The following is a 19,476-nucleotide window of genomic DNA, read 5'->3' on the forward strand; positions in this document are numbered from 1 at the left end:
TGTGAAGAATGTTGAGGGTTTTTTTTTCCTGCTGCTGTCAGCCTTTAAAACACAGAATAAAAGTATTAAAATAGTAAATATTTAGATAATTGTGACTTTTTTTAGATTGTATTTTCTATCTCAGGTAATTAAAATTAAAAAACAGAAAGTCATAATACAGGATCAAGTGTCACTGCAGATAGACTGTATACAAAATTTTACTGTTTATTATGAACAGTGTATGGTCCTGATTTCTCCACCTTCTTTAGCATTTGTCAGACATAAATTTGAACACATTACATTGCAAACAAATATCAGCCTCCACTCCAGTAGAACTGTGCAATGTGCATTTTTCTCATTCTAAGGTCAGAGGTCACCACCTGCATCAGGGCTAGCAGCAGCAGCCCTGCAGATGGTGATGGATTTTCAGGGATTTGCTCCTCAGCGGTTCAGCTGGGCCGATATTTGGCAGCATACTGTAGGTGTTTCTAAAACCTGACAGATGAAGGACACTGTGTCGGCAGACTAATGAATGAAGGTAGGAACAAATGAAGTGAACCAACCACGGGCTCTGGAGGGGAAGCAGAAACTTTCATTTCCTCCTAAAACAAAAGCTGAGTCAGGCTAGCTCATGACCAGCTGTTTTACAGATACATTTCAGAGACTGAGGAACTTGTCACACAAAAGTCTGTGTCTTTGTTTGACTTTAAAATGTGTATTTTACATATCACTAAAGGGTTTACAGTAGGTAGTCGAGATCTGTATGTGCTTTTGTATGTCCCAAAATATGTCAGGCCACAGTATAATACAACCAAGCCAGGTCAAATTCAAACCTACATCTCAACATGGATTTAAGCTCAATGAAAAAACTGTTTGACTAAACTGTAATACACTAAAAATACAAGGATAAATTCATGTGTGCATTTAAGGAGCTGCTGTTCTCCTTGCAGGGCTAAAACCTTTACACCTGTTGATTTGAATTAATTCTGCCCTGTTTCACCTCAAGAATTCCTCATGTTTGCTTTGTACTTCCCTCCAACAAGAGAGTATTGTGCCTCTGTAAGCCTCTGAGCCTGTGTCACTCTGTATTTTCTTAAATCCTCTCTACTAACAAGTGGGACAATTTATTATGGAGCAATTATTATTTCAACATCTTCTTTATTCAACCAAATATGATGAATAAGCACAGTAGACAAAATATCCAAATCAAAAAGAGTACAAACAGTAGAAACAGTCTATGCTGTGTGGTTATAGTAGTAATGTAACATGCTATATGCCTTATTGCATTATGCAATATTATCATCATTAATATTTGACAAGAGAAAATGCAATATCTAGGTTGTCTATGATAAACATGTCTATCACAGTGGATATAAAAGCATACAACAAACTTACAGGATATGTATGTGAGTGCTTACAGTAACACTTATCTAAACTAGAGCTACTCAGTGTTTTCGGGAGGTGTTTCATGTGATGTTTCAGCCTCCGGTTCAGGCGCCTTCACTGTGCCTGATGGGGCGGTCGAGTCTTCTCCTGCATCCTCTGTTGTTGGTTTGGGCTGTGCAGCAGTATCAGCTGTTATCTCAGTTTTCTGCTCCTCTGACTTCTGACTTTTTCTGTCTTTCTTGCCTTCCTCCTTTTCCACCGGAGGGGCCTTAGCTACAGATTCTGCAAGAGAATAATCATTATTGAACACATATCTCAGTCGCAGCAAAATTACACCATGCTGTAATGCTGCCCTCTCACCCTTTCGCTTTTGTGTTTTTGTTCCAGTTACTGTGGTTTTCATCTTTTCCTTCGGGGTGCTTGGACCAAACACCACATTTCCATCTGCATCTGTCCAGTATGAAGTCACCCCCAGGTCAGGCGTCCCCTCTATGATCTCCAGCTGAAAGGAAACAAATGTGGGTAAGCAAAAACAAAAACACTGGCTTTGTAATCAGACTCAACCATCAGCCAAAGATTTATGTTCCATTACTTACCCAAGAGGTGCAATGAGGTCAGACTAATCACTGATTGCCAAAGTAATCCACTTGACTACAGCACAAACATGAAAACCTATAGGCTGCTATATGTAATCTATTCACTTCAGCTTTTATAACCAATTTGAATATAAATTTGTTGCGCTTAAACACAGTGCAGGGTACTGCTGCCAAAGATCTTAGGGTAGAGGTATCACATGCTGTAAATCGTAAAACCCCCTGAGACAAATTTTGGCCTAAATAAATAAACATGACTTGACTCATTACAGCTGGTTTCTTCAGGAAGCTGAAGCTGAAAAAGGACACCCTGTATGCACTGTATACTGTTCACAATATATACAGTATAACCCAGCTACTATTCCTAAAGGCTCACTGATATGGTGCTATATAAAGATATGCGATTAAGAGGTAATTTGTAAATGCCCCTGTTACATAATTACTTCTTTATCTTGGTCTCAATTAGTTACAATTACAGCCAAACAGTAGAGGTTTTGTCAGATAGTGCTGCTGTGCTATTAAAAACATTATAAAATCAGCTGATATATTAGTTGTCTGGTGGTTTAGTAGGCATATTACACTTCAATAAAGTTGAAGACTCACAAAATACTTCACAGCAGAGCTCTTAACTTTCCAACAAGTCCTCGATGTCAAACCCTCCCTGGTAAATACCATCTATGAACATTGACTAGTGAAATTACTCTAACATGAGACATCTGTGGTGTGCCCCTTTAACTCTTTGTGGGCTTCAGAGCTACTATAAAAACACTCTTGGTGTACATACATTATCTATAATTTCCAGTCAGTGCACCTAAATAGAAGCCTGCTAATCCACGTTCACAGGAGTCTAGGCGAATTGGGAGAGTTTACATTCTGTCTAAGGTGTGATTGTCAAGTATTTAAAGTATATTCTGCAGAAAAAGTTCCTCATATAAAGTATTTCTATTGTATGATTGCACAGCTGGATGCTGGTGACTATGGACAATAAGGGGAAACAGCATTCATTTTCTCTCCATTATATTCAGCTGAGCTTGACTGTGATGCTCTGTTAGTTTGACGTGAATTTCACATAATTGTTGTTTCCAATGCATCACCAGTCAACCGCACTGTCACAGTACTAAAACACATATTTGGATCAGGGTTTGATTACAGTAGAAAGTGGGAAAGGAGGGATTGTCTTCATGCTGGTGGTTGATCTTCAGGGAGTCCGAGTCTATACAGATATGGTGACTGGGAGTGAAAAGGGGAAGAAACAACTGAAACGAGAGAGTGAATAGTGAAAAGCTGAAGGGTGGAGGGGTCAAACCAAAGTGAGACAACTCAAAGAGGAGGAGGAAGTGGGGAAGTACATGCTCGTTTTTATTAGTCTCATCAAGAAACAGGGGAATAGGAAGTGAAGCAATAATGACTACCGTTTGGTATTAACAGTGATCTCAGTCTTCATTACAGTGGTATCATTATCATCATTGTGAATAAAGGAGACATTATAACCATTGATGGTGGAGATGGAGGGGGATGTGATAACAGTGGTAAATAACATCAATAATTATGAGTAGACAGTGTTCACTACAGACAGGGATACAGTGGACGTGATGTCATGATCACAACATTCAGAGTGATTGTGAATAAAATGGAACAAAAACTATAACAGGACTAAATGTAACATCTAATGAAATGAGACATTTCCTTGCACAACCATGTTTAAGTCCATTTGCAACACATTTTGTGAACCTCTGCTGCTTTATTTCTGTGGGTTTACATAAATTCATGTTTGTTTTTAAAGGGTGGGATGCTTTTTGTAGAGAAGTGCGAGTAACAATGTATCTGCTAGTTAGCTTCCTATAGCAAACAGCTAAAAGCTAGAGAACAATGTTAATTTGTGTTTTGCTGTTCAAATACATTAGTAGTCTTCACCTGAGAGGCCTTCTCTTAACACATTAAAAGTGGACACATAGTCTGCTATTTGAGAAAACAAAGAGGATGACAAATTTTTGTTGCAGTTGGAGAGACTATTTCCAACCAACAGGCTAGCTAGCTGAAATCTAGAAATGAAAGGCCTACTTTTGTCTGTTTTTTTTTTTATAATGATTGTTTCAATAACAACTTTCGATGGCATATATACCACATGAGACAGACAGGCCTAGAAAAAACTGTCATTTGTGGAGACTTGACAACTGGAAACACACCATTAAAGCTGTTGTTGATAATTCATGACTGAAACTATTGACCAATAACTCTCGACGTTCTGGATTCCCACCAGCACTGAACACACCACCCAGAGGACTTGCTACATGTGACAGTGATTAAGAAGACTAGTCATTGCTCGTAAGTACCTACTGTTGTTTAACAAGTGGCTAATAGCTTCAGTTTGTGTTCAGCAGTGAAATCCACATAATCTGTGGCAAATGGGGATAAAACATGTAAAAAACAAAACAAAACAAATAAAACATCCACATGGCTTTTTCAAAGACAGTTCATGGTTTTCTTTGACTTAGTGTTGCATCCGATCAACATAAACTACTATCTTTGGCCTCCCTATGTTAAATAATGTTTCATTTTTTTCCTCTAAAGCAAACAGAGTAATATTGATACCAACATGTTCCCGTCTGCATGCCACAACTTTACACAAACAAAAACTAAAATTGCACTAGTAATATTTTGGGTATTTTTTGGGAGTCAGATGTCTGGATTTCTCTCTGAACTATCAGATATTATTTTAGAGGTTTAGAGTTAGCACCACAAGAGTGAATTTTTTATTCTACACAAACATCTAACACGTCCTCAAACTTTTTTTTTTTCCTTGAACTGTTTCCAGTGCTTTTCTTTTATACATATTTACGACAAGATTTGGACCGCTTTTATTTTTTCTTGCCGCCCGCCTCGTCAGGGATGAACACACTTACAGTGAAGTCCCCGCTCTCTGTGCCGTACTTGTTCTTCACCAGGATGCTGTATTTTCCAGAGTCCGACGTGTTCACGGCGGTGATGGTGAAGCTGGCGAACTTGCCTGACTCAAACTTCAGGATGATGTGGTCGTCGGATGTGATCTCCCTGTCGTTCTTCAGCCAGGTGACCTCTGGCACGGGGTCGCCCGAGATATTGCAGGTGAGATTGAGGGCCTGATGGACGGACAATACATCACAGTGATAATAATTACATTTAAGCATGTAGAACGACTGCCAGCTGCTTCCATGTGACTGCTAATGTCCAGGCCACACTCAGCTTAACTACTTTACCTTGCCCTCCTGGATGGTGACCACATCAGGCAGGCCTCCTGCAACTCGAGCACGGTCTGAAAGAAACAATGTGTTCTTTTTTAATAACCACAATAAAAATAGATAAATGTAGAACAAATTTAATCAAAACGAAAGCAACATCATCAAGTAAGTGACCACACTGCAATACAGCAAGTCATCAAAACTGCAAAATCTTAATGTTACATTAATTTCTATATTGATTGTTATATTGTTAATATCTCCTGTATGTAGTCTGGTGCATTGTTGCATTAAAAGTAATTTGTTTAATCAAGGGAAATCCAAGATTAGCTGGACAGAATAAGATGCATGTAGTTTTAGTTTTATTTACGATAAAATCATAGCTTTTTAACATATCTTAAGAGTATAACTGACAGTTTTCATGATGATTCATCATTAGGCCGAAAAACAGTCAAACACAGATGACTAAGTGTACAGAGGCTTCACTGTAAAGTCAGTGTTACTTACTTCTCTCTGCAATAGCAGCAGCTCTGAGGAGGTAAAAACAAGGAAGAGTAAATTAGGTCAAAGGTGCTGAGAATCAGAAGTGAAAGCTAAAACTCAATCTGCATGCAGACAGCACTACATCACGTATTTCCTTTAAACCAGGAAAACATAGGTTCACACTTACAAACAGCACTGCACATGTGTTTAGCACAGTACAACACGTACGTCACTACACAAAGATAAGAAATAAGAAACAGGCTCCTCATGAAGCAGAGGAACTTACTTGAGTCTCTGGAATTCTGCAAAAGCATCGTCAAACGCTGCAAAACAAAAACAAGTTGTAAGAATCTAAATCATTTTTCTTGACTAAGTGTGAGTTTTTTAAATGCATTTTGATATTGTCCTTAAATATAATATTCTGAATAATTATAATACCACAAAACAATGTACAGGTCCATTTAAGGTCATGAAATGTAGTGAGTATGATCGCACTGTGGCTTAGCAAGAGATTAGAAATACACTGGTCTCACCTTGACCAGACAGATCGACAGTTCTCTTCAGGCCACCCTTTCCGTCATGGAACTCGATGGCGTATTTGCCCGTGTCTTTCGCTGTGGGCTCGGTGATTTGCAGCCACAGCTGCTCTCCCACCACTCCACTCTTTATACGGTCAGAGAAGGCGATGGCTGAGTCCCTGTCAGAGAGACGACACACACAGAGGCATGTCAGAAGACACAGGGTTTATTTTAGTATTAGACTTGAGCACTGCTTCAATTAAATTTCTTCATAGGGCCTTGAATACGTTATATTACAAAATATCTTCATAATTATTGTTCTTTAACACAAACTCAAAATAGCTTTATCCATTAGGAACTTATTTTGTGCAAAAGCATCAATGGAAACACGACATGTGAAACTGTTTAAAATAATAATACGTTTGCTTAAAAAACACAAACAGGAGATAGAGAGCTTGAAATAAAACTTTATATAGTAATTAAAGCATAAGTAAGTGATCCGGTCGTTTTAGCTAACTTCCTGTCAGCCGATGGAGTTAGCAGTCTCCGCCCTCGTCCCTACGTCACCACATGCACGCACATCCCTTGGCTGCACACACAGAGAGGATCGCCCCTTTATGTCGTTCTCTCTCCTCATTGGATAAAGGTTGTAGGATACAAGGAAAGTTTTCTCCTCGGCTTACAGCAGAGCAGAGTGACTGACAGACCCGTGTTTCAGACCAAACACTCTATATAAGTGATTGCTGTCGGAAGATATAACTATTTAAGACTTATATTAACACAAACATTACGCTTACTTCTGCTTTAACTAGTGGTAAACACAAATATATATGCTTGCTTATGTATAAATGTGTCTGGAGAACTGACTTGTACTGCCATGTCACTTGGAGTAAATCGTTGTAGTAGCTGACAAAGGTGTAGAGTCTGATGCCCTCATCTGTGCTTGTGATCTTCAGAGGAGTGGAGGAATTGGCTGCAAGTAGAGAAAACAGCAAAAGCTCATTCAAATATCTAAAGAGAAAATCTAAAAGAAATTTGCTGTGATATTCTTTGGGGAGGAAATATTTCTGCTCACCAATAACACTGAAAACTTCGTTCATCAAGTCCTTGAAACCTTGAAGAAAGAAAAAAAAAGTGATATATTTGGTGGATTCAGGCTCTGACTGTGTTTGTGCATACAGTAACCACTAGCAGGTACCTTGGTCTGTCAGGTTCAGTGTGGAAGTGTCCTTTCCTCTGTCGTCCTTCAGAACCACCTCATACACCCCAGCATCCTTCTTGGAGATCTGACGGAGGAAGCGGGGATGTCAGATTCTGCATCATCACCAACATTTTGTAAGGAATATGACATGTATTCATCTGAAAAGGCAAGCTTTTCTCTTCTGCTATGGGTGCTGCAGAAAACAGATATATGACGCAAAAGCAAAAAAGCCAACAGACAAACGAACAAACAAACATCGATTTTAAAAAGCATTCTCATTCTCAAAACCAGTCACGGCCGTTGGCCCATGATGACAACAGAAAACTGATCCCAACTTTTAGTCTTCTCCAGATTACGTCGCCGGCACTGTGGGCTGTGTCTGCAGGGGAGTCGCGCTGAAATGGGGACACATGTGACATCATGTTTATTGGTTATACGGGCGGCAGTGATGGCATGCCACTGTGCGCCACTCGGACAGACAGAGACGATACAGTGGGATGGGAGTGACTGGTGTGAAACAGGATGAGGACAGAGTGCAAACACAGTCGGTGAGAGGATGACAGAGAGAGTGACAACGGCGTCCTGGAATTTAGTGTGAATTATTTGAATGGTTTTGTTATAATATGATTTATTTTAAGGAAAGTTAATGCTCAACTCCCCTACGGAAATTAGTAAAAAAAAAAAAAAGAATAAATGTTGTAACAGTCCTTTGTTGACTGTTCACTTACTTCCTGTTACTCTTGAAGATCAAAGAAGCCCATAAAATTGGAAGGATCCATACACTTTTGATGTATAGACATAACCAGAGCAAGGATTCCACCGTTTACAGTCATATATGAAGTCATCAATGAATTCAGTGACAACTATACTATACAGAAATATACACACATATATATGTTGGTCACACTTCACACGGCGGTCTTTTCTCATCTCCTCACCTGAGCAATTTCCAGTTTCAGCACTCCCTCAGAGAAGCCCAGATGTTCGTCTGCTTTGATCTCGCGCCCGTCCTTGTACCACAGCGCCGAGGTCTCCTTCTTCATGTTGCCCACCTGAAAGGCAGCGCAGCAGAGGAATGTGGGAAAAATCAACACATTCATACTGTAGTGTTTGTGCTTTGAGAATTGACAGCAGGGAAAATGACTGTTTGTCCAACAACAACAGTGTCTCACCTTGCACTTCAGCACCACGCAGCACTCTGGAGTCACCTCGTAACTCAGGTACTCGATGAAGTGAGGACCTGCAGCAAACACAGCAGGTGTATTAGGAATGATTAAAGCAGAGATTAAATGTTTAGATGATTAATCAATTAGTTGATAAACAGTAAAATATTTTGATAATCGGATATTCATTTAAACCATTTGATTTGGGTTGTGGACTGTTCATTGGACATTTAAAGATACCACCTTGAGCTCTATGATACTGTGATTGCATTTTTTATGTTTTGTTGAGGACAAAAAATAACTTATTGCAAGATCAAGAATCAATATGACAATTTCACTAAGTTGTAACCATGTGTGTCCTGTACCTTGCTTTCTGAACCACTCTTTCCTCTGGAACTCAGATTCCTTCTGCAGCGCCTTGAACACTGAAAACAAAAAGAGAAAATTTTATGATTCAACGAAACTTCATGTTTCCTAATTTAACCATGTGATTATTATCTGTTACTTAAAAATATCTGACAGCATGAATGTGAATGAATTTCTTAGCTTTTTTTTTATTTTTTATTTTTTTACAAAATGCATTCTTAAATGTTTTTCTGCCATCTAGTGTTCATAAAAGGGAGTTACATCACTTCCAACTGAAACATGACCAGTAGGTTGTAAAGCTACTTTGCAGCACTAATAATAAGTAATTACTTGTAATTACCAATAATTTATATTTCTATACCAAAAAGTATCCGCAAAAAACTAATGATCAACTAAAGATTTTATTTTAAGTATTGTGTGAAACCCAGTTCGATACAATTTTGGACCAGACAAGTCTTGTTTTCACTGCACTGTTTCAACATACCATCTCCTATCAGCACCAAGCTGGACTGGTTGGTTGCTTTCCCGTCCTGCATCTGGAAGGTGAAGGTGCCCTCATCGGCCGGAGTCAGAGACTCCATGATCATCTCAATCACACCGGTGTTCTTGTCAAAGTTCATCTTATATTTCTGCAAAACAGAAGTTCAACATTTTCAGCCTCAGCTGCCGTAAAACACACACACACAAAAAAATGCTTACTATAAACTGTGTGCATATACGTATATAATGCATGTAAATGACTTTGTTGCCTACAGACCTCCCCCTGACTGAGAACATTTTCATTGAACACGTATTCGACTTTGCCGTTAGCCGATATCTTCTCTGCCTGCAGCCAGAAGCGAACTCTGCCTTTCTCCATCAGCTCCACAGCCAACTCTGACTTCAGGGGAATAACTAGTGTGAGGGGTGAGAAGAGTGAGAGTGAGTTAGAAACCAGTCCAGGCCGTGACACACTTCAAAACAGCAGCAACAGGATGTGAAGCTGATACACTCACTGGGGAATTTGTGGTCGTGGCTGATCGCCAGCAGTTTCTTCAACTCTAACAACAGAAGAAAAGATTCAACAACAGGATGAAGCAAAAAAAAAAGAGAAGTATATCACATTAACTTCTTGGAACATGTATCTACCCTCCTCAGTGAGGTTGTAGCTGGCTGAAGCACCATCAGTGTGGGTGACAAGACAGGAGTAGATACCAACATCCTCATCATCAGGAGTGTTGAAAACTGCTTTGGACCTGCAAGAAGACTCAGTATTATTAGTCATGAAAGTCAATAAAAGTGTCCCAACTTCACAAATGTCCACATGTCTCACTTGGTTCCCTTGGTCTCAACAGTCAGGCGGGAGGTGTCTGTGATCTCCTCGTAATTCTTGGACCACACAAATTTGGAATCGGGGGTCAGGTCACCGCATTCAAAGTTTAGGGAGATAATACCGTCATCATCAACATCCACAACGATCTCCTTGGTGCCTGAAGCAGAAACGAGGGAAAGGGACAAACGGAGATGAAGTCACACTGTGGGGATCTGGAGCAGTGTTTCTCAACCTTGGGGTCGGGACCCCACGTGGGGTCGCATGGAATTCAAGTGGGGTCGCCTGAAATGTCTAATTGATTAAAAAAATTACTGATATTTTTTTTTTAACACATTTTTTTTAATAATTATGATTAAAAACACCATACACAATCTTAGCCAACTGTATTCTATCGAGTTTAAATGCAGCATAAAATATTTGAGGTGGTGCATCTTGATTGACGGCTGCAATCACGTGACTGCAGGGGTCACAAGCCAAAAAAGGTTGGGAACCACTGATCTGGAGGACACTCATCATGGTCGCCATCTTTGTTTCTCCTACCTGGTTTGGTCAGAGCCAGGACTGGCTCTGTCACCTCTGACGTTTTTCCAACGCCAGCTTTGTTCTGGGCACGAACACGGAACACATACGTCTCTCCTTCTTTCAGATTCTTAATCTGTAAAATGAAAGGAAAAGAACGAGATGACGCTCCGGCCGCTGAAAACGTGTGTGAGGATGAAGATGAAGGAGAAGAGGAGGAGATGATGATGACAACCTTTAAGTACGCCTTCTCTGTAGCCTTGTTGTTGACTCCTCTCCACGCCTCCACTGGTGCGTCCGCCTCCTTGATGTCAATGTAGAAGCCGTTGACCGGGTCACGGCCCTGGTACACAGGTGGTTTCCATAGCAACACCAGAGAGTCATTTCGCACCTCTCTAATCTGCAGGTCATGAGGAGGTCCTGTGGTCCAGATGTGCAAAAACATTTAGGCTTTGTTTTGTTTTGTTGATGTTCAAATGATTTATATGTGTTGGATGACAATTAGTTCAACAAGAAAACTTCCTTTCTTTTATTTCATGTGAAGAAGAGAGACATATTTTCTGTTTATGGACCATTACAATATCATTGCCAAATCTATCCAACAGCAACCAAGAAAGCGTCCAGGACTTGCAGGGCCGTTGCTAGGAATTCTGGGCCCCCTGAAAGAATACCAAAGTGGGCCCCTGATTTTTCCACTTTTTTTCTTAGACTACGTATGTATTATCATTTTTTATTTAGCCTACTTTGTTTTGATGCTAATGCAGCATTACTAGTATTAGTCAGGGTCTTATGCAGAATAATTCAGTCATACAAAGATTAGACTACTGGGTTTTTTTGTGGGCCCTACTGGGCGCTGGGCCCCTAGAGTTATCATCACCTTTCTCCCCTATACAACGGCCCTGAGGACTTGACCCCAAGACTTGAGACGCTCTGATTTTAGTACAATTAACATAACATCAAAGTACTTTGCATAATTTCTATGCAGAAGTTCATGTTACATTTGGATTGTGTGATCATCCCTAAACTGAAACTCTAGCTGTATAGTAGGCCTATTGTACTTCCATAAAGTTGAGGGATCTGCTTGTGGTACATAAAAAAGAAATGGGCAAACCATTAATAATGGGGGAAAATTCACTGAACACTGAAACTGACATTTCCCATAATGCTTCCCAATAACATCCAACCAACCTGGAACAGCGATGGTCCACTCCTCACACAGGAAGGTGTCACTGGGCAGCGATGGGATGCCGACACCTGCCATGTTGGCTGCTCGCACCTGGAACTGGTACTTCTTGTTCTCCTTCAGGTCAGACACCTTGAAGACAAAAGTTTTGTCCACCATGACGTTATCTTGTTGAGCTGTAAAACCTCAACCACATCTCCTCTAGTATTTCCTATCCACTCACTCTGTAGGCCCTCTCGGTGACAGACTTGATGTTGGCCTCGTGCCACTTGCCCGTCACGCCATCGATGACCTCACGGTAATCCACAAAGTAGCCGGTGATGTCAGCCCCGCCGATGGAGGTCGGCTGTTTCCAGGCCAACACCATGGAGTCGCGCACGCACTCCAGCACGCTGATGCCATAGGGTGGAGTAGGGGAGGCTGAGATGACAGAAAAGTCCAATTAACACCACAGTGCCTCAGCGGGGGAACCGGGTGATGTAATGGGAAACTGAAGCACTACGGTGAGGTGATATGTTCTAATGCTTCTACCCAGCTGTTAACATTAATTTAAACTTGGTCTTTCGAAATGATTTTAAATGTCAAAACATCAAACTATTCCTTTACACTTATAATTTGAAAGGTTAAATGCAGACAAAGGACACAGTGATTTCAGTGACTGTGTGTAAAAGGTCTCTCCAAAAGCAGAATCACGTAACATGGTGACAATAAATCGGCCTGTCATACACAAATAGTCACGTGAACTTGATACCCTCCTCTATTTAGTCAAAGTGCCCCGGAGGTCAACGTCTACCCAACAGGCCTCAGATCAGCAGTGTCCTGCTCTTGTGTTTGCTAGATGACCCACTTCTCAAGTACAGGGTGGGATCGGCTGGCTCCTGTCATAGTCATATACAGCTGTGTGTGTGTGTGTGTGTGTGTTACAAGCGCTCTGGGTAATATCTGGAGCAGTGGCAGCTCCAGAGGTGCCAGGTAACTGACACCAGGCCACCGGGTGAGGCGGGTGTGAGGGGGAAGGTGGCGGCCAACTGAACTACTGACAAGCGTGGCTGTGTTGAGTTAAAGTTCAGTGGTGTTTGACATTGACTTACCTTAAAGAAAAGAATACCAGTAGGCCATACTTCACCTCCTGCTTATTGGTTATTTTAGATTTTTAAATGCTTTGTTTTGAGTATGAAAATGGGAAATTCGTATTTTTATTATGAGAGTCAGGGTGGGAGACTTTAAAGGTGTACAGAAAAGAAAAATGAATTTGATTCCACTATGGGTCATATAATTAGTGTAATAACTCATCTATCAGACAACGTAGGCCAAACTTTGTGCAAAATTCTATTTTCGAGTAAATCCGGGTGAAAGTGGGGTAGTTTTTTTTCGCATTGGATAATGCAGGCGCACAAATTATGCGTCACGTTTCTCACGATTCATCAGCCACTGATATTGGATCCGTCATCCGTCAATCAAACGTCTGAGACACGCACACACACACCGAGCTCGGTCTCGTCCCAAGCATTGAATATCCCGCCCGCTCGATAACGACCAATCAAAATTGTTTTCCTTACTCGGGTAAACTCGTGCGGCAACTCGTCGAAACTCGTAGAAGGAGGCGCGACAAACAGGAGAAACGGCCATTTCTGAACACCTTTAATGGATCCTGAGGGGGGGATGGCGATGTGTTCAGTTTGATTTGTCTCTGTGACCGGTGCTCACCTGTCGACTCTCTCCTCGGCCTCGCCGTCTCCAGATTAGCAGAGAACTTACGTGTCTGCCTGGCCTGAGGCCCGCTGGCTGCCTCTACAGCCCCGTCCTGAGCCTCAGCAGTGACTGGGTCTAAGTGTGCAGCTGCGACTATGTCAGTGGGTGAGTTAGAAACTGAGCCTGACACAGGCTTTGAGACCAGGTCTTTTGCCAGGTCAGGGGCCCAGGACACACTGCCTCTTTTGCCCCCCTTGTTTTTACTCTCCACAGGCTCTGCGAGGCCTTTGCCAGCCGCCCCGGCCCCTTCCCTGGCTTCAGTGTCAGCCTGAGCTTTTTTATTGCACTTTTGCATAGTGTCAGGGAGGGACTGGACAGTCTCATGCGTGCCCGTCCAGCGTGGCCTGTGCTCAGTTAGTCGGCCCACGTTACCCCCCGGCCCCATCTCCGGCAACACACCATGAGGGATGCCGCCCCCTACAGGAGTTAGCAGAGAAAAGCAGAAGAGGGTTTAAAAAACAAACAAACAAGCATAAGATCCATTCACAGGTCACAGCTCTTACTCCAACAGTCACACAACATTGACAATGCAAAAACAAGAGACAGGCATGAACACAAGAAAGCAATATTCATCATATCAGCCTATCAAGTTGAGTAAAATGTCTTCATCTGACTGGGTGGGAAAAATGAAGACAAGATGACCAGAGAGTGACATCCATGTGTGGAGGCTGCTCGGCCTCATTTGGGACCATGAGAACATGCAGGCGTGTGAAGTAGAACAGCCAGTGTGTGTGGGTGGGCAGGCTTTGCGCCAACCCTTTATGAAATCACACTTCACTTCAGTAACAACGCCAATGGATTTCATTACTTCATATATTTTCCCTCAAAAGTGTGTTAAGTGTTAAGTCTTATGATTGAGTGTAACTGGTTTTATCTGTTTTATGTTGTTTCCCTCATTATTTTTTCCCTGAATGTAAGATGCAATATTGAAAATAGAGTTTATTTTAGTACTAGTGGTCCTGGTAATGTCTTATGTAAGTGTGCAGGGAAATCCATTGGCATTCCTACTAAGTGTATTTCAAAAGGGAAACAAGAGCATGCTGCTCAGCACAAAGCCGGTCAGTGAATGAGTGACATCCAAAAGCTGAGAGGTGTAAGTTGCGATGCAGAGGATATAACAGACAGATATAACAATGGCAGATTTGCTTTGTTGTGCATAGTTTATGTTATTCAATATCATCATTTTTCAACTTTCTGTGAAGTCATATATTCATGATGTTACTATTTCACAGAATTTAGAAAAAGCCTTAACCCATAGTTACACAGAAAATAACTGAAATTATATTAGATTTGGTCAGTCATCATTTGTCAGTGAAACAATTGACTACATTTAGTGCCAAACTCACAAGCTTCCTAAGAATTTTTTGTGTCAAAGTGTACCTTTATTTTGACTAAACTTGTAAATAATGTATATTCAAGTCATCAAAATGTTTTTTATTATCCAACAAAGCAATGCCAATGCCAGGTTAGTAGCTAGGAGAGAGGTTATGACAGAGAAACTCAGTAAGTTTCGGGGTACTAGTGGGATGGGGGAGGTGTGTGTTGGTACCTTTAACACCACGCTGGGGTTGCCGACACGTTTTGTGCCCAGGATAGGTGAGGGATAATGGTGGTGGTGGTGCAGGTGTGTGATACCGGGCGAGTTTGTAACAACCGCTGAATTGGATCGCACCCGACCCAAATTAGAGGTGGTCTACAAGTCCTGACCCTGACCCCGCCTCAGGCTGCGCAGGGAGGAGGAGGAGGAGGAGGGTGGGGGGGGCATGTGTGTGTGGGGTGGTGGGGTGGATGTGGCTGGGTGGCAGGGTGGTTGGGTGGGTGGGGCACAAGTCAGTGCAGAATAAGGTTTCAAGGTGACAGAGTGGTGGAGAGAGTGTGGGAGTGTAGATGCTGATGGTGAAAACATCTGAAGACACATCTCAAGAGAACAATAACAGGCTACGATACAGTGTTCAAATACCTAGAAATGGGCAAATTCTATAGAGCACATTATACATATATTATTTAAGTGATTTTAGGAGAATCTTTCCTCTAAGTCACAAATCTGAGTAGACAAACAACATGATAAAGTGAAATTCACAGCAGTGGTGTAGTCTATGACATTCAGGTATACTCAGTATACCCACTGAAAATGCATAAATATTTCAGTAGGTCTATACCCAGTACAACAAAACTATCTAACTAAAGTATATGGCAGTGGTTCTCAAAGTGGAAGGGTTGACAGGGTTCAAGGGGGTCCCCAACTTTTTTTTAAATTTTACCTTGTTTTCCTAGAGTTTTTAAACTTTTTTTTAAAATTGTTTTTTGGCTTTTTTTTTTCTTTTTTCTTCTTTTTTTTTTTTAGAAATTTTACCAGTTTCTTCTCAATTTTTCTTTTTTACTTGTTACTATTTTTTTCAAGAATTTTTTTACCCCTTTTTGTATTATTGTTTGCCCCTTTTTTTGATAGAGAAATTGTACCACATTTTTCTAATTTTTTTTGTGAAATCTTACCATTTTTTCACTTTTTCTAGAATTATTTTCTCAATTTTTTAAAAAACTTTTCTTTTTTTTTTAGAAATCTTACCACTTTTTTCCAGAATGTTCTCTATAATCTTTCAAAATGTACGCCTAATTTAAACGTACATTGATTGTTTGTGTATTTCTGGTGTTTGCTTCAAAATTTTGTCCAATGGGGGTTCATTTGTGTCAATTCTGGGGTCCTTGATGTAAAAAAGTTTGAGAACCACCAGTGATACAAGTATGAACAGTCTACCCACCTAAAAAGCAGTATACCCACAAAAAAAAACGAGACTACACCACTGATTCCCAGTATCCTCTGACTTCATCTCACTCACCAATAGCAGCCTTCACCTCAACGGGCTCAGACTCCTGGGAGAACTGGCTGAGTCCTGCAGCGTTCACTGCCCTCACCCTGAACACGTACGTCTCTCCTGTCATCAGCCCGTGGCAGATGAACCTGGAAACATGTTTGATCAGCTGTGACGGTGGCAACACTTTCTTTTACTATAATGTAAACTCCAATGTGGAGAATATTGTCAGTACCTCGTAACTTTTACAGGCTTGTTGTTGCATGGCTCCCACACGTTGCTGCCCACAATACTCGCCTCGATGTAATATCCAATCAGCTCTTTGGCTTCACGGGACGCTTCCCAGGACACGACAACCGATGTGTCTGTGTTTCTAGTGGGGACAACTTTGGATGGGGAAGATGGGATATCTGTGGAACAGAACAATGTACACTTTAGGGTTATTGTTGCTGCTTTCAATGACACGTGTGTGTAAGTTTGTGTGTTTTCTCACCAAGCTTGTCACCAACTGTTGTGGCTTCGGTCGGGTCGGAGGGTTCACCGACACCTGCGGAGTTGCAGCAGCGGACACGGAAGCTGTAGGACTTTCCTTCGGCCAGATCAAACAGTGCAAAGCGAGGGGACTTGACCGGGATCTCTGTGTTGACCCTCTGCCAGCTGTCTGTGCCCGCCACACACTGACAAACAAGGGTGCAGGGGTCAGGGCGTCATCCATCACTGATACACCAGCTTAAGTTGCAGATGCATCTTTAAAAGGTATAATTTACCTTTTCCACATAGTACATGACACCCTCCAGGCCTTTCTCTCCTGGTGGCTTCCAGCTCAGCACCACGTAGTTCTTGGTGGCCTCTGTCACCTCTAGTTCACGAGGTCTGCCGGGAACAATGCCCTCTGATGGTCAAAAGATGGAAGGAGAATGTAAAAACAGCAGCTGGGCTGCAGAAACCTCGGCCACCAACGACCTTTTGTCACAGTATCATATCATAGAGAATATAATTCATATAAAAAATGAGATTTCCCACCTGCCGGCTCCTCCTCTGTGACAATGATTTGTCCAGTCCAGGGGGCAGAAGTACCTGACCGTAAAATACATCATCAACATCATCATCAAAGATTTTCTAGTTTTCGATTTTTCGTCTAATCTCATAAAATTAAACTGAATGAGAAAAAAAGTATTTTTAATATTATTATATGGCTCTTAGAGTATGGATAGGAGTGTCAGAGTGTGTTTGATCCTGGTTCTACCTCTCATACGGGCGCGGTCCGCTGGGTCCATGGCAGCTACTGGTTCAGACACCCTGGATGGGCGACTCATGCCACTCTTGTTGACAGCACGCACGCGGAAGGTATATGAACGACCCTCCACCAGGCCAGTCACAGGGAAGCGGGCGAACTTGACTGGGGTGTCGTTGCACTGGATCCAGTGGGTGGTTCCAACCTCACACCTGTATATTATATATATTTACACTGTCTGATATTAGGTGTAGGTGTTCATAAAGAGATATATTCATGATTTTAAGAGACAAAATCCATCTCAATGTTTGTTTGTTTTTTCACATCCCCTCTCTCTAGCTTCTCTCTGGAGCTCTAGTAACAACAGATTAGCGAGCCAATCAGAAAAGAGGAAGCTCTGGGCCTCTCTTCTGACTGGCTCTGACTGTTTTCTGAGTGGCTGAATAAAAAAAGAGCAGATTTTAGGTAAACCCTCAGAGAGAACAAATCCCACAAGGTTGAACAATGTGTTTGAGCTGGCAGGGCTCGGTGGAGAGCAGGGACTGGTTTGTTATGACATCATAAAGTTACAAATGTCCCGATGGCTCATTTTAAGGCCCAGTTGCTCATTTGCAATGCACAGTTCTTTGTGGGCTGATGGCTTTGATGCATTGACATAGCACCTTGTCTTTTATAATAAAAAATAACATAAAAATATCCTTTTATACAAATACATTTTTATACATTGTTGGAGGCTTTAATTTAGTTCACCATTTCTGGGTAACCAACTTTTCGCTGTGTTAAAAGTCAGACTAACACTGACTGACCTGTCCACAAAGTAGCCCAGGATGGAGTCGCCACCATCAATAGCTGGCTGCTTCCAGGTGACAATAATGTAGTCTTTGTTGGCATCCAGACAGCGAACATCCAGAGGGGCACCTGGAGCTCCTTGAACCTCCGCATCAGCATCTGAAACACACAGTAAAAACAAAACCACCACATGCATGACCACTTTTAATGTTCCAATGTTTTTCTTATTGCATTTAATAGTAACCCAAACTACAACGTTTAATTCTTGTTATATGTGTGTTTTGCTCTGTCTTTAACTGTGTAGCTACAGGGCTTGATGCCAGGAATGTCTCTGGTCCTCAAGTCAAACAGGAGCTGAGAGCAATCAGTGGCAGGAGGACAGAATTAGCAGTAGCCCTCCCCTGGGTGAAAGGGGATCAGAGAGGTGACTCTTAAAGAAACATAAGGGTAAAACCAGGGCACCCAGAAGGAGTTGCATCATAAAGTCAGAGCATGTATTAGTATATTTGCGTGTGTTTGTAGCCTGTACAACCATAGCCTGTACAACCTTTACAAGCATAAGGCAAAATCTTACTTATACTCTTCAAAACTGTGTCTGCAATTACAAAGAAGAATTTAACTTCATGAAATGAATATCCAACATATGTTATTTATTAACAGAGGGCTTCAATGACATAAGAGAGAGGATAATTATAAGTGTTTTGGCTCACAGAGGAAGCCATAGAGAGCAGTAAGGAAAGTGGCAGCCTATTGTTCCTCCTTGAAGCACTTATTTACAGTATCTATCTGAGCTCACAGCCACAGACTCATTCCCCAGCTGAGCTCTCTGAGAATAGACCGAGAGAAGCCGGGCATACTGTATATAGCCTTTTGTTATGGAGACTGTACCTGGCCTCTCCTTCGCTGCGCGACCCTGAGCTGAAGCAGGGGAATAGCAGGATCTATTTTCTAGCTTACTTCATACTCAACATGG

General features: G+C 41.6%; 1 protein-coding gene across 14 annotated transcripts in view; it reads right to left on the reverse strand.

The window, feature by feature from the left end:
• Positions 1 to 609: 609 nt before the first annotated feature.
• The window catches only part of myom1b (myomesin 1b), a 28,384-nt gene continuing 9,517 nt past the window's right edge, over positions 610 to 19,476 (reverse strand). For 3 of the 14 annotated variants that reach the window (XM_085763295.1, XM_085763287.1, XM_085763288.1), the window contains 31 exons: positions 18,521 to 18,662; positions 17,727 to 17,926; positions 17,504 to 17,557; positions 17,248 to 17,372; positions 16,974 to 17,157; positions 16,716 to 16,890; positions 16,508 to 16,629; positions 14,070 to 14,087; positions 12,142 to 12,338; positions 11,924 to 12,050; positions 10,971 to 11,155; positions 10,757 to 10,871; positions 10,217 to 10,373; positions 10,033 to 10,139; positions 9,900 to 9,944; positions 9,662 to 9,798; positions 9,389 to 9,533; positions 8,904 to 8,963; positions 8,548 to 8,615; positions 8,314 to 8,427; positions 7,711 to 7,770; positions 7,373 to 7,460; positions 7,250 to 7,288; positions 7,042 to 7,147; positions 6,190 to 6,353; positions 5,943 to 5,979; positions 5,681 to 5,703; positions 5,195 to 5,250; positions 4,862 to 5,077; positions 1,726 to 1,867; positions 1,122 to 1,647 (listed from right to left, as the gene is read on the reverse strand). In XM_085763295.1, the coding sequence (XP_085619421.1) occupies positions 1,421 to 1,647; positions 1,726 to 1,867; positions 4,862 to 5,077; positions 5,195 to 5,250; positions 5,681 to 5,703; positions 5,943 to 5,979; positions 6,190 to 6,353; positions 7,042 to 7,147; positions 7,250 to 7,288; positions 7,373 to 7,460; positions 7,711 to 7,770; positions 8,314 to 8,427; positions 8,548 to 8,615; positions 8,904 to 8,963; positions 9,389 to 9,533; positions 9,662 to 9,798; positions 9,900 to 9,944; positions 10,033 to 10,139; positions 10,217 to 10,373; positions 10,757 to 10,871; positions 10,971 to 11,155; positions 11,924 to 12,050; positions 12,142 to 12,338; positions 14,070 to 14,087; positions 16,508 to 16,629; positions 16,716 to 16,890; positions 16,974 to 17,157; positions 17,248 to 17,372; positions 17,504 to 17,557; positions 17,727 to 17,926; positions 18,521 to 18,662 (3,635 nt within the window). In that variant the 3' untranslated portion in view covers positions 1,122 to 1,420. Of the gene's footprint in view, positions 1,648 to 1,725; positions 1,868 to 4,688; positions 5,078 to 5,194; positions 5,251 to 5,680; positions 5,704 to 5,942; positions 5,980 to 6,189; positions 6,354 to 7,041; positions 7,148 to 7,249; positions 7,289 to 7,372; positions 7,461 to 7,710; positions 7,771 to 8,313; positions 8,428 to 8,547; positions 8,616 to 8,903; positions 8,964 to 9,388; positions 9,534 to 9,661; positions 9,799 to 9,899; positions 9,945 to 10,032; positions 10,140 to 10,216; positions 10,374 to 10,756; positions 10,872 to 10,970; positions 11,156 to 11,923; positions 12,051 to 12,141; positions 12,339 to 14,069; positions 14,088 to 16,507; positions 16,630 to 16,715; positions 16,891 to 16,973; positions 17,158 to 17,247; positions 17,373 to 17,503; positions 17,558 to 17,726; positions 17,927 to 18,520; positions 18,663 to 19,476 lie in introns of those variants that run through there. The other 11 variants (XM_085763301.1, XM_085763298.1, XM_085763297.1 and 8 more) reach the window with 7 other exon arrangements.

The sequence above is a fragment of the Trachurus japonicus genome, chromosome 20 (assembly GCF_045865225.1).
Source record: "Trachurus japonicus isolate A0001 chromosome 20, Traja_1.0".
Lineage (NCBI taxonomy): Eukaryota > Metazoa > Chordata > Actinopteri > Carangiformes > Carangidae > Trachurus > Trachurus japonicus.